General features: G+C 32.0%; 1 protein-coding gene across 2 annotated transcripts in view; it reads right to left on the reverse strand.

The window, feature by feature from the left end:
- The window catches only part of KLHL1 (kelch like family member 1), a 422746-nt gene that overhangs the window by 235011 nt on the left and 172204 nt on the right, over positions 1-15531 (reverse strand). For both annotated transcript variants that reach the window (XM_068526655.1, XM_068526654.1), the window contains one exon: positions 10522-10658. In XM_068526655.1, the coding sequence (XP_068382756.1) occupies positions 10522-10658 (137 nt within the window). The remainder of the gene's footprint in view (positions 1-10521; positions 10659-15531) is intronic.

Below are 15531 nucleotides of genomic sequence, written 5' to 3' on the forward strand. Positions count from 1 at the left end.
TAAAGACCTAAATGTAAGACCAGACACTATAAAACTCTTAGAGGAAAACATAGGCAGAACACTCTTTCCCACAAAGCACAGCAAGATCCTTTTTGACCCACCTTCTAAAGTAATGAAAATATAAACAAAAATAAACAAATGGGACCTAATGAAACTCAAAAGCTTTTGCACAGCAAAGGAAACCATAAACAAAACAAAAAGACAACCCACAGATTGGGAGAAAATATTTTCAAATGATGTGACCAACAAGGGAGTAGTCTTCAAAATTTACAAGCAGCACATGCAGCTTAATATCATCAAAACAAACAACCCAATCAAAAAATGGGTAGAATACCTAAATAGACATTTCTCCCAAGAAGGCATACAGATTGCCAAGAGGCACAAGAAAAGTTGTTCAACCTCATTAATTATTAGAGAAATGCAAATCAAAACTACAATAAGATATAATCTCACACCAGTCAAAATGGCTATCATCAGAAAATCCACAAACAATAAATGCTGGAGAGGGTGTGGAGAGAAGGGAACCCTTCTACACTGTTGGTGGGAATGTAAACTGGTACAGCCACTCTGGAGAACAGTATGGAGGTTCCTTAAAAAACTAAAAAAAGAGCTACCATATGATCCTGCAATCCCACTCCTGGGCATATATTCAGAGAAATCATGATCTGAAAGGATAAATGCACCCCAGTGTTCTTTGCAGCACTGGTTACAATAGCCAAGACATGGAAGCAACCTAAATGTCCATCAACAGAGGAATGGACAAAGAAGTTGTGGTACATATATACAATAGAATATTACTCAGCCATTAAAAAGAATGAAATAATGCCATTTGCAGCAACATGGATGGACTTAGAGACTGTCATACTGAGTGAAGTAAGTCAGACAGAGAAAGATAAATATCATAAGATATCACCTATATGCAGAATCTAAAAATAAATGACACAAATGAACTTATTTACAAAGCAGAAACAGACTCACAGACTTAGAGAATGAACTTATGGTAACCAGGGGGGGAAAGGTGAGGGAAGGGGATAGTTAGGGAGTTTGGGGTTGACATGTACACACTACTATATTTAAAATGGATAATAAACAAGGACCTACTGTATAGCACAGGGAATTCTGCACAATATTATGTAACAACCTAAATGGAAAAAGAATTTGAAAAAGAATAGATAAATGTCTATGTATAACTGAATCACTTTGCTATACACCTGAAACTATCACAACATTGTTAATCAACTATACTCCAATATAAAATAAAAAGTTAAAAAAAAAAAAAAGACAGTCTCTTCAATAAGTGGTGCTGGGAAAACTGGACAGCTACAGGTAAAAGAATGAAATTAGAACACTCCTTAACACCATACACAAAAATAAACTCAGAATGGGTTAAAGACCTAAATGTAAGGCTGGACACCATAAAACTCTTAGAGGAAAACATAGGCAGAACACTCTTTGACATAAATCAAAGCAAGATTTTTTATGATCTACCTCATAGAGTAATGAAAATAAAAACAAAAATAAATAAACAGGATCTAATTAAACTTAAAAGCTTTTGCACAGCAAAGGAAACCATAAACAAACAAAAAGACAACTTTCACAAGAGGAGAAAATCTTTGCAAACAAAGCAAGCAACAGGGGATTAATCTAAAATATACAAACAGCTCCTGCAGCTCAATATGAAAAAAACAAACAACCCAATCAGATAATGGGCGGAAGATCTAGATAGACATTTCTCCAAAGAAGACATACAGATGGCCTCACTTATGTATTTTACTTTGAAGCCATCTTGTAAAGTGGCAAATTTAAATTAAACAAATATGTAGAATGAAGTTTGTACTTCAGGTCTAAATATGTTTTCTTTAACTTAATTTGATAAATAAAATAATCTGTCAAAAAATTTAAAACACATCATATTATATAAAAAATGCCCATTTATCATAAAGTAGACTACACAACCCAGGAAAACTCTTGACAATAATTAATGACATATATTTCAAAGTACTGTTACATTTTGTAGACATGAATGTATCAGGAATGAAAATGTTATGTATCAAATACATGTAAAGTGACTTTTACAATTCTTCTCACAGGAGTAAATTTCCATTACTAGTCTAGATTTTCTTTATTGATTTTTAAAATTCTGCATTATCCCCTTCTCTACCTACTTATAAACATTTCTCCAAAGAAGAAAAGATGGGGTGGGAATCATGCATCAGACATCAGACTGGCATGAATGCCATTTGAGTAGAGTGTTTTCTCTGGTTGAGGAATATGAGGGGAGTGCAGTCATAGCTACAATGTGCCTAAGAGTGTTCAAGCACACAGTCTAAAGGGTCAGGGATAGGATATTCCTTTAGGATATCTTGAGCACTTCTGGCTGAAACTTCCTTTCCTTGTTGGGTAGCCCTTACCATCTTTTATCTGAGGGAGAGAAAGCATTTAAAATTAAAGTGTTTGGGGTTCTCATTATAAATTTCTTTTCTCAAAAATGAAGAGGAAGTAACTCCTCACTAAAGATGGCAAACCAGGCAAAGGGGAATTTATGGAAATCTTAAGAGGGGTGTAGTGACTGAGGTTGTTTTGTTTCCTTGTTTTTGTTTCTTTATTGTTTTTAGTTGTGTTTAGTTGATTTTAGATACAATCTACATAAAGTATCAGCTCTATTAAATTTTAAATGAAAAGTATTGAGAAGTAGTTAAAATTGAACTAAAGGAGTATTTTAAAAGGTACATATTACTTAGAAACATATGAAGTTGGTGCTTCAGTTTTCCCAATTGCAAGATAAAGCTGAATATTGTGAGGCATAACTGAGATGTGTGTGAAACGTGCTAAAATATAAATATTAAACATGTGTAGTGTTTTCTTTTTATAATTCTTATTTAGATTAAAATAATAAAACAAAATTGCAAAATTCTGAAATTGTGAATGTCCAAGACTGAGGACGTTTTAAATAATGCTATAAACAATCACAAACAATTCTCCATTTGGGTAACATCTACATAGTTTCCTCAGGTTATTCACAATTTTATATAAAAGGAAATTAATGATAAGGAAAAATTATATTTGATGACAGTTGATACTAGGTCAATGTAAGGTCAAATTTGTCACACAGTGTGGCATAGCATAAGTACATATAAGCAGTATTCCCTTTCATATTAATTGGACATAATGTTGAGTAACTTTACAACTAGTAGAAAGAACCTTGACATGTTACTGGGAAAACTAGACTGTGGTTTCACATCTATGTTACTTTGCTGACCTCTGTGTTAGGGTGTTTTCATTTCTGTATCTGACAATAAGATTTAACTATCCATCTCAGAATGTTGCTGTGTGGATCAGCTGAGATAAGATAAGATAAAATAATAAAAGTAATACATGATAAAAACACACCTCAAACATATAAGGTAGCAAAATTATAAGTTGGTGGTTTAAACAACACATGTACCACTAAAAATGTACACAAATCATACATATGAATGTGAAATCATATTGTAATACTGAAGAATATAATAAATTGGATTCAAAAGTTATAAATGTTTGTTGAACAAAGTGATTATTCCCTCCCCAGTTCTCAGTCTTTATATTTATTTTTTATAACAGATTATACAAAGGACTTGAAAAAACTTATAAAAATACCTATCATGAATAATCATTAGAATTGAGTGCTTACAATATGCTAAGCATTATGCTAAACCCATTTAATTTTATTAGTTCATTTACTCCTTAAAAGAGTCCTCTCAGCCATTATTATTTTCCCTTTCTTATAGTTGAGTTATTTTAAGACTTCATAAACCTAAGTAATTTAACTAATATCCCAAACTGTAAAATGGGGGAGGCCAAAGGCTATAGTCAAAATTCTTAATGAAAAGTAACAAATAGGTAGCGCTGATTAGAATAAATGCCCAACAATCAGAATGAACATCGGGCTGCCTACATCATGATGAATTCTGGTTGAATTACTTCTGGCCAAAGAAGCTTTCAGATATTTCCAATGTTAAATTCGACACACTACACTATACAGAGGTACTCCCCTTCAAATAAAATAGAATCAAGTGTACAGATATTTTGGGGTTAGAGTGAAGATAAAATAATCCTGAGAAAATTTAATCCAATATAATGTTAACGGCACAAGAATATGTAGCATCGATCCCGCCCAGTTGGTATAGTGGCCTATCATTCAGTTCATGCCTTCCTAGTACCCAAAGCAGAGGAAAATGTAAACAATTATAAGTTTGAGAACACCAACAAAATAAAATAAAAGCAGACTTTTAAAGAAAAGTTGATTACAAGGCAAAACTTGAGATATTTTCCTTACTTGGAGACTCAGAAAGTAAATGTGAGTTACAGTGCAGAATTGACAAAACCTTTCCTCTATAGCAATTAAATATTAAGTTTCACACAGCTATTTCATTTTCAGTCTGTCTATGGAATCCCATAGCAAAAAGCAAAAATGCAGTTCAATAATAACAACAAAAATTACACAATATTCACAAAATATACGTCATTTTAAATTATTTTACACAATAATGTTCCCTCAATTAATTTTATATTATTCAGTGTTGTGCATGCACGCAAACACACACACACACACACACACACACACACACAAGGTTCCCTGGTAAAATAATGGCAATATACAACTGATTTATTTTATTTTATTTTATTATTTTTACTTTTTTCTTGTTCATTAATATAGGTTATTTCAACATCCAATGAAAATTATTAAGTCAATATTTTTAATTATTTGGTAACAGTAATATGTAAAACCAATCTTTAAAGGCTCAATTTCTTAAATGGAGAACAGAATTTTCTCATGTAGTAAAAGCCCTAAGTTTAAAACTAATATTCTGCTAATGTGCTTGCATATTCATGCCACTTGAATTAAACCAGTAATAAAAATAAAACAATAATTTACTTTTAATTACAATAAAAATTCTGAGGGAGTTTAGAGTATTCAGTCCAGGCTGAACATATGGATGTATACTTTTCAATATTAAAGGAGAACATTAAATATCTCAGCTCCTATGTGTGTGTGTATTTATTTCGTTCAAATGTTTGGCAGTAAGTATTGTACCATTCCTTAGCATGTACTAAGACTTTAATTTACTTCAGTGGCACATAAACTTTTTTTTTTTTTTTTTAAAGGATGTTAACTCTTCAGTATGATTTTTTTGCCACTTGGCAGTTTAATTTTCTACCCCTCTTTTTAATACCACTGCTAGATGGACAGCTTCCTTTATTTAAACCTTGTCCTTATCAGTTCTCCACAGGACCTGACACTTTGCTACTAACCCTGCAATCCCATCTTCCATATTTGTTCAAACTCTATTTCCTTATGCATCAATGAACACAGTGTATTTTCAGGTATGTCAGGATAATAGGGACTATGTAAGAGATAAACTGGAAGGAAATTTCTATCAGCCTGAAGCGACTTTAAAATACAGCGAATCCCAGAGCATCCTTTTCAAATATATTAAACTTCCTCTTTCATTTTCACAATGTGATTATCAATTTTTGGCTAGAATTGATATTCACACAATCAATATAGTAGCCTTCAAAATTGGCTTTACAACATTCTCTAATGAGGAAACACTAGACTGTGTATATCTAAAAGGATGTTTATACCAAAAGAAGATAACAAAAATTAGTTATTTGAGACCCTAAATTGGAAAGTCCCTTGAAGGCAGAGAATGTGTGTAATTCAGCATATTGTCTTCCAGAGCCTATCATAGGGTCCAGCACATAGTGGGCATGCAGTAAAACTTGAGAGGCATTCAGTGTAATCACACGGCAAGAACTATCAGGCATTCATGTGCTGAGGTTGTCAGGTATCACTGGCTCCTGCAGAGAACCAGCATTAGACTGGGAGAAAGTGTGACTCAAACCTGCAGTGAGCCACTATCTAGGAATAGGGGAGTTGATTTAAGCTACCCAAAGTGTTATGAGGGCAAGATAGTCATAAGCCACTCCAAGGAACTCCACTGTAACTAATACTCTACAAAAGGACATTGAGTCAGTAGAGATAATACCATTCAATTTGTGCTCTGACATTTTACTCTAGTAATAGATTCAACATCTTACTACTGATCTTTGTCAGGTTACTTTAGCTCACTGAATGGGTTGCATCAAGAACTTCAGAGTCTCTTAAGCATTGAAAAAAAAAATCTGTCCCTTCATATTAATTCAAAAGAGACCAACAAAGTTCTGATTTATGTTATGATGATTTTGTCAACGCTTATCTGAGATAGCAAATATGTAATTCTCAAGAAAAAGTAGTTTTGGTGCCTCTGCTTTGTGTCACATACTTAGCCATAGGAAAATGTTCATTTGTAAAATTTATAATGCTCAGGATAGAATTTCTAAAGTTCTATACATCTCTAACTTTTTAAGTAATTTGAAAGTTGAATGATGAGAAAATGTAAACATAATTTTTCTTTTCTTCTCTGATTCCATCCTTCTGAAGATGTTCTGTAGAATAATTCCAGAACAACCTTGACTTCATTATCCCAATCCACAGGCTTTATTGTAGATTAAACAAATAATTCCCTAGATCTTTATTCTAGATGAGTACAATTACAGAATTGAAACATCGTTGCATGTAGGAAAATGTTTAAAAAGCTGTCTTTTAAGCCCATTTGACTCTATACAGCCTAGAATGCCATTAAGTGGATACTGATACATAGATCTTACCAGTTTTGAAAACAAAAGTAAAGAGCTGTTTCACTCCAATAAGTCTATTCATTACCAAATTTGTTTAAAAGTTTATGTCATTTTAATCTGTTTCAATTTATATTTTATTTTGTAATCCCTAGTGTAACCCTTCAGCAAGTGCTCACGTATTTTTTAATTAAATTATGGTTTGATTTTGAAAAACTGATATACTATCTTATAATTACACATTCTCTGGATTAAAACTAAGTATTCAAACTTTAAATTTAAGACACCAATGGTAAAAGGACACTATTTTATAACATACACAGTTGCTAAATAGTCCTTTGTTCTGTATAAATGACTAAGATCTCACTCAGATTTCCTAATAAATAAACTATAAAGAAAGCCCAATGGAAAGTTTTAAAAAGAAGAAATTAAAGTTAATCAAGAATTTATAAAAGTGGTATGAACTCTCCTGTTAGATATACAATTATTTCTAACACCAGTGGAAGTGTTCATTTCCTTTTCATTCCTGAGCTATTATAGTGTGTGAAAAAAATTGACCTTATACTACCTTTTATTTTAAGTAGTTTTGATACTGTAATAATTAATCATCATTTTTATAATTGTATCTTTACCCTCCATACTTTCAAGAATGTTTTCTTTAAAGTTGTCAACACAAAGACCTTGTTGGTTTTCTTTATTCTACCTTACATGTTGCTAGTATTAAACTGTTTATTATTATATATATTTTCCTTTAGAAAAAATTCTAATTTTGTTTGAGCTATTACTCAGAAGTCACCCCTTTTTACCCAGGTCATTCTTCCCAATTACCAGAAAAAAATTCTCTAAATATTTGCTTTGGTTCTTATTGAAACTCTGCGAGGGCACTGGTCCCATCCTTTCTCATTCTAATTTGATGGAGTAGGAAAAAAGAAAGGGAAATAGAGAGAATGTCTCCCACTTCTTACATGTACAAATTTTACCTCATGAAGTCTTTAAAGAATGCTTCCTCTTTCTTCAAATCAAAGATAATTAAACTCTATAATCATTGAAGCTTACCTCTGTTAGCAAGTTATTCCAAGCTACTTTACCCATTCATTATTTTCTTTAATTTCTGAGATAAAAATTAGCTACATATGGTTCTTTCAAACCTAAAAGACTTTCCAGATCTCATGGAAAATTTTATCTGTTTAAATCATTTCAAAGTCTCTTACCCATCTCTACTGGGTGCAATACTTCTACAGCTAGTAGTTAACTGTCAATTCTTGACATAGTTAAGCCTCCTTAGTTTCTCCAAGGCCTCTCAAACTTCAGAATTCAAGAAAATATTCCCAATTGGATGACCCTTTAAAGAGCTCACTGTTCATTCATTCTTTCCCCTTTTCTGTGATGCATTTATTTTTAGCTTTCTACAAAGGAAAGCTTAGAGATCAGCTAGCAGGCGAGCTAAATAGACACATAGAGATACTTCCTATTCTTCCCTTGCTATACCATTGTTCACTTGATCTCTTCTATTGTTATAATTTCTTACACTGTATATAGCAAAAGACAAGGTACATACTTTATATTGTGGCTAGCCCCCCCATATTATGATGTAAATGATTTGCTCATCAAGCACATTTCTATAAACTAACAATTGGAAATTTATCAACTACCAGGGAGGAATGGTTATGGGAGCAAAGACCAGAGTGGCAGTGGTAACTTAACGGCAGCTTTGTATCTGGTCTGCCCTCTACAAAGCAGAGAAAAATCTGGGTCATTACATTCAGCAGGGAGCTTTGAAACACCTTCCAACTTTTTGCTACATGACGATAAGTGTCTTTTGACCTAGTTTTGCACTTGAGAAATGCAAGGCTGCTAGGCCATGGAGGCTGTAAGTGTTGGATCAAGGCTTTTACGTTGCTAGAAGGATTCCTAAAGTGTTAGCTTTGTGATTCTTCTCTTTCCAGGAAACAGTAATGTGGTTATGTTTTCTCTCTCTTGTCTGGGAGGCCAATGATTTTTTATACTATTATTTCAGGTTGCATGCAAATTGAAATTGAACAAGATGGTCTTAAAGTCCCCTCAGCTTTACTAAAATTTAGACAGTCTACTTCCTGACTATAGGCCTTTTATCTCCCTTTTCTTAGAGCATTTACTTTAGAAAACTTGTAATTATAAATCTTTCTCTACCTCTTTGAGACGCAAATTATTAAAAAAATATTTTTTAATGAAAAACTGGCCTCTTGCCAGTTTTACAACCCAGGAATGTTTTCATCAAGGACCTGGAAGCCATCTCTTTGAAATGCCAGCCTCAAGGGAAATAGCACTCTTATCTCTCAGGTTTTTGGGGGGGGGTGGGGAGCATAATTTGAGTGGGCACTTTGTTTCAATTTGTAAAACTACCTTCGGTCAAAAAGATAGGAGAAAGTTTACTTTTCCTTTAGGTAAAGCCAATCAGCAATGGTCTGTGTTCTCTCTTTTACCTCAGCACTTAAAAATCCCCTCCCACCTTTGTTTCAGCAGTATTAGGTAAAGACTGAGTTCTGGTCTCTCTCCCCGATTGCAACAGACTTGAAGAAAAACTTGCTTACCTGTTTAACTTTGTCCATGCAATATTTGCTTTGACAAACTATAATTTAAAAATTACTGAGGCTGGAAAATGTCTAAGTCTTTCCATTCCATTGCTGCTTTGTGATTCAAACATCCAGAACATGTGCATTTTTCTTTCCAAAGAGGTTTCATTTACTAAGTGTAACATTAGTGTAGCAAACTCCTCTCTGTGAGAAGCTAAATCCTCCAAGAGGACAGATTCCCACTAGTTCCACAGATTTTGGTTCTAGTGGCTGATCTTCACAATGCCATCTCTCATTTCCCCGTAACCAGAAATGCTGCAAAAACACAGCTCCTTAAATTAGGGTCCTGCTACTTTGGTAATCAGGCTCTAGCTTCTCTTTCTTTCCTCATTTCACACCATGATCAAGTGTTCAGTCAAAATGAACTACATGCCACTTCTAAAAAATATTACTATTTGCCTTTGCTTCTGTCACAAGATTTTAGTATAATATGTCCCCTTCTCTTATTAATCTTAAAAGTTATTAAAATGTTTTAAATGAATGTGAGCCATAATAATGCTCTGAATAGCAGGTTTTATGCCCTCTAACTGCCTCTTAGCATGTCGTACTCTATCACATTTATCCCTTGTCTAACTTTTTTCTCCACTTGGACTGTGAGCTTCTGGAGGGCAGACATGGTTTATTCACTAGTTTATTCTCCAGAGATACAGCTAGTACTTGCACATTGAGCAACATTCAACAAATGTTTGCTAAATTGGCAAAATTATTTGTGCTAAATATAATATGGTGCAAAGGCCAACAGAAAAAAGAACATAGTAGATCAGAAGAAAAAGCTTCCAAAATAGCCATTTTCACAACTCTAATTATCTTCATTTTCCTTTTTAACTAAGTTTGCCAAGTCCATTTTGTGAAGGATTTATTATTGAAATAAACACATTACAAGAAAAAAAAAAGTTATTTGAACCCATCATTCCCTAAAAGAAAGAAAATTAAAATTTTCTTTCTTAATGCTCTAAGTTTGACCATAAACAAATTCATAGTTAATAATTAATAACCTCTCTTCTCCTCTCCCAAGCTCATTCCATTGACTATTATTATAAACCAGTTTGAATTCTTTGTGGAAGAGTGTAGAGCATATGTATACATATGTACATTGATGATTTCAGTGACAATTGAAAAGGTAGTCTGATTTTTCTCAACTAAAAGAAATGAAAGATACATGGTCAACAGTTTGTTTTTAAGCTTTAAAACCTGTGTTCAAATTCTAAAATTCACAAGACATTAACATGAAGCTATAATTCTTTTACTATACCTGTATATGCAAATTGGACAAGGTCCCAGAGAGCATTTGGGTCTATGCCTTCCATCTTGATCTCTTCTTGCTTGGCTTCGCAAACATCACTTGTAAACATGGCAGCAAAATAGTCGGAGACTGAGCTCAGAACAAGCCTGAAAGAGTCACAGGATCTAATTTAGGCCATGAATGTTAGGTGTCAACAAGAATGCAGTGCAGAAGACTCTATCTATCTATCTATCTATATCTATCTATCTATCTATCTATCTATCTATCTATCTATCTATCTATCTATCTATCATCTATCTATGTAACTGCCTATCTATCATCCATTCTGTGTATATGTATCCTCTATCCATCTATCTGTTTATCGCCTTATGAATTGCATTTTTAAAATCTGATTTAGGAAATTCTGCTCCAACCTTTGGTCACAGAGAATTGTCCTACATTTTCTTCTATAATTTTTAATACATTTTTTTCTTTCACATCTAGGTCTTTCATCCTTTTGGATAGGATTCCAATTTTATTTCTCTGTATATACTCATCCATATTTCATGAAACTACTAAAGAATTTGATTTGTCCCAGTGAATTAATAGTGCCAACTATATTGCAAATTTGAGTCCTGAATGTGCAGTGATCTGTCGCTGACTTTTTTTTTTTTGCTTTTTTGCCTATTCTTGTGCCAATACAATACTTTTGTAATACTATGATTCTAAATAGTCTATAACCAATGAAATCCTCCCTTTTTATTTTTTTTTAATTTAACTATTAGTGGAGTTTTATTCTTCATATAAAATTTAAAGTAAGCTCTTCAAATAAATTAAGTGGAATTTTAATTAAAACTACACTGAATTTCTGATTTAATTGGGGATAGTTTGTATATTTATTATATAAAGTCATCCAATACAAAAGTATAAAATATCTCTCCACATATTCAGAATATCTTGTCTGCTTTTTATTCAAATTTTAACTTTTTTTTCTAAAATTGTCTTGTGTATTCTTTTTTGATTCTTATTTACTTTAGAGTTTTGTGGGTATTATGTATAGTAACTTTTTAAAAAATTCTACTTACTTGTTGATTTTTGTTGGTTTAGAATTCATTAATTGGAACTTTCATGAATCCATCTTTTATCTGGCACAGGTACTGAATTATCTTACTAGTCCTTTTCATTCAACTGCTTTGTCCTCTAGGTAGATTATTATATCATCTGCAAACAATCTCATTTTGACCACTTCCTGTTCATTCTCTTTAACTCCTTTTCTTTTGCTTTTCTTTAAACTTCATCCAGGACCTCAGTGTTATGTTAAATGGCAGCTGTGTCAGGGGAGAAAATTTGTGTTATTCTCTACCCTAAACGAGTCACATCTAGGGTCTCCTTTCAGCAGGATGCTTGCTGAAACAATTGGTGTATAAGCTTTACCAAGTCAGGAAGACCCCTTTAATTTTTAGCTTTGCTAAACAGATTAAAACATGTAGATGCTAAAATTCATAAAATGTCTTTCTTCTGAATCAAAATTATCTTTAGGATTTTTCTATTTAAATCATAAGAGAAATGAACCTGCTATTTTCTTTTCGTGTATTTTCTTAGTTGCCTCTTTAATCAAGATTATACTAACCTCATAAAATGAACTGGCAACTTAAACTCTTTATAATTTTGTATAACAACTTACAGAAGAAAGCAAATAATTTTTCCTTAAAGATGTTCTAGAGCTTACTTGAAGAAAATCTTAGTTGGGCTATTTTGGGAAAAGGTGACATAGCAATCCGATTTCAATTATTGAATAAGCCACAGGCTTGTTTATATACTCCTTTTCTTCATCAATTTTTACATTTCACATTTCTCAAGAATTAGCCCATTTGATTCATGTTCTGAAATTTATTAATGTTTATTGTTAATAAAATTATGTTTAGGTTTAATTCTATTATTCTACTCATTTATATATTTTTTTTTATCTGCTCCATTTATTCTTTTGGTTTTATTGTCTTTTAGTTCATCTCATTCATTTATATTTTAACTACCTCTTTTTCTTACATGTATGTTTGCATTTTTTAAGGTGTTTTTTTCTATAAAGAGTCAGATATTAAGTATTCTATGTATTAAGAGTCATACATATCCTATCACGTTTTTCTTTTAAGAAAATTCAGTCAATGGAAAATGTGAAAAGGAATTTTAACTCATGGTCCATACAAAACCTACCTGCATGCCAGATGTGGCCCCTGCACTGAAGCTTGCTAATTCTTTCTAGAGATTACAACATTAATTTTTAACTAGTAACAGTCTACCATCAAGTAAAATTATCCTACTTTGTGAACACTGTAAGAACCTTACAGCAGCATAATTTCTCTTACTCCTTCTTGCTCAGTCAAGAATCTTTTAAAAGAAGAATATACATGTGCAAGTAGAAATTTATTTTATATATAACCTTTTTTTCACCATTTATGAGGGTCTTTATTTATTTCTCTAGAAGCAGGCATCAATCTAGTATCAATACCCTTCAAGAGGAAGAAACTTCTTTAGTATTTTTTTGTAGTGCAGGTCTGATGGCAATAAACTCTCCCAGCTTTCATTTACCTGAAAATATCTTTATTTAGCTACATTGATAATATAAAGTTAGTTCCACTTGATAGAGAATTCTAGATTGAGATTTTTTTTTTCTTTTGGAACTAGAAAACTAATATTCTATTATGGTCAAGACTCCATTGTTTCTAATAGAAATCAATTTTCATTCTTATAATTGTTTCCCTGATTTACTATTTATTTACTTAAGTTACATAAATGTGGTTACTTAGTATTTACTCTTCTTACCATTTTCTGAGCTTCCTGGAGAGGTGGATATATTTTTTTCATCAAATTAGAAAATTATCTGCAAATAATTCCTCATTTTTTCATCCAATTCACTCTCTAACTCTTTCTTGGACTCTAAATACATATGTGTTTCAATAATTAAGAGTGCCTTACAGGTTGTAGAGTGAGTTCACTTTACACTCAATTTTTCTTTTACTCTGTGTTTTATTGCAGATGATTTCTAGTGAGTTGAATTTTTCCAAATCTCTATTAATTTTCCCTTTCTTTATTTATTATATTCATCTTTTTCTGTAGATATTTTAAATTATTTTTCATAGTTGCTTTAATGGCCTTGTTTCCAGGTTGATTTTCATTGACTGATTTTGCTCTTGACCATGGATTACACTCTCTTGCCTATCTCCCACATATTGTAAATTTCAGTTGTGAAATGGACATTGTGCCCCCCCCACCAAAACAAAAGTAGAAGCTAAGAAGGGAGCATTACTCTAGTTTTTAGTTATTTTTATTTTTTATGCCACAGCTATTTGATAGCTTTAAAAAAGTGTAAGTATTTCGATTTTCTGATGATTTATTGTTGTTTTAATGACAGTGAAGATTTTTATATACTTTAAAATCCTAAGTGGAAATATATTTTTAAATGAATGAGTGAAATACTTGACAATATGTTCTTATTCTAAATACATAGAGAATTGTAAAAAAAAAAAAAAAACTGAACTGTAGTTAAGAGGTGTGTTTTAAACAGTTGTTTGAATTAATCCTGAAACTTCTTTCTATTTACAGTGGATTCAAATTAGAAGTATCAGTATAAGTTTATGATTCATAATATTTTTTAAAATAGAAATACTTATGTTTTTTGTGTGTATGCACATGTATGTACATGTGTATGTACCTTAAAGGTTCCTTGGAAAAAGAACAGACCACAGATCTGGAACTGAGGAAGTATAAGATGAGCCTAGACCATCTTCTGTTCCTGAATTTAAGGAAATTCTCGAATAACAGAGACACACCAAAAGAAATAATACGATGCTTACATCTGTAAGCTAAACAACTTAATAGTAAACTTTAGATGCACTTTTCTTTCTAAGAACAATGTAAGGCAAAGAAGAGGAGGAAAGGTCAATACAAGGCACAGTTTTCATAATTTTCAAGTCAATATTTTTCCATTATTTACTTTGCAATTTTATCTGCTATATATTTTATTTCTACATAAGTAGAGGACATACTCAATGTTAACTTCAACAAAGAGAGGCAATCCTTTTTTAACTGAAAAAAACCCCTCAGTATATACTTCATGAATTTAAGAATGGGATTCATGATTTTAACTATTAATGCCTAAGGTGGTAACATGTTAGAAATATTTAAAATTACCCGTTTGCTACACATTTAAATGGACAGTTAGTACCTAAACATGTTAACGCTTTATATTCTCAAAGTTTGACAAAATAATTGATACAGGTATCTTTAAATATTTATTACATACTGACTAGATAAATCAGTGTTAAATAATCAGTTTTATCAAAAGAACTGAATATAACAATGTACAATATGAAAGTAAACTATCATAAACCGTATATATATATATATATATATATATATATGTATCTTTTCTAGAGCATAAGAAATAATATATTGACATAAAGTTAACCAGTTTAATTTTAATCATATAAGGGCTTTATTCAGAACCAGGCTACATCCATGTAGAGGAAAGTGTTATGAGACCTATAGGATTCAATCTTAAATAATTACATGAAATCTTCTCCATTGGCTATAAAATACAAAATACTGCTAACTCAATAAGAGAAGTACAGAAGAGTTTATACTGCCTTTAGATTTAGTGACACAACATTTGAATTAGATGTTAAAAGAGGGATGCAATGCATAACAGAAAGTTATATCTTTATAGGTACCTATATATAACTTCTATTAATGCAAGAGAAGCAGGATTGAAAACTGCATAAATAAGTGAATGCGTGCAACCACTCTGGAAAAATCTCTTATTGAGGTCACTACAAATTTATTTCCTTTCAAAGTTATTAAACTTTTCTAAGTCTTACTCCAGTTTATTGTGGAGTTTGACACTGTGGACTTCCCACACCTTCTTTAAATCCCGTTTTAGCTAAGGCAGTGCAGACTTTCTTATACCCAGGCTGTCCTCAGATTCTTTGACTTCTCCTAGTCTTACTTATTGACCCTTTCATTGCCTCCAGGTTTTTTTCTCAG

This window comes from Eschrichtius robustus, chromosome 18 (assembly GCF_028021215.1).
Source record: "Eschrichtius robustus isolate mEscRob2 chromosome 18, mEscRob2.pri, whole genome shotgun sequence".
NCBI classification, from domain to species: Eukaryota; Metazoa; Chordata; class Mammalia; order Artiodactyla; family Eschrichtiidae; genus Eschrichtius; species Eschrichtius robustus.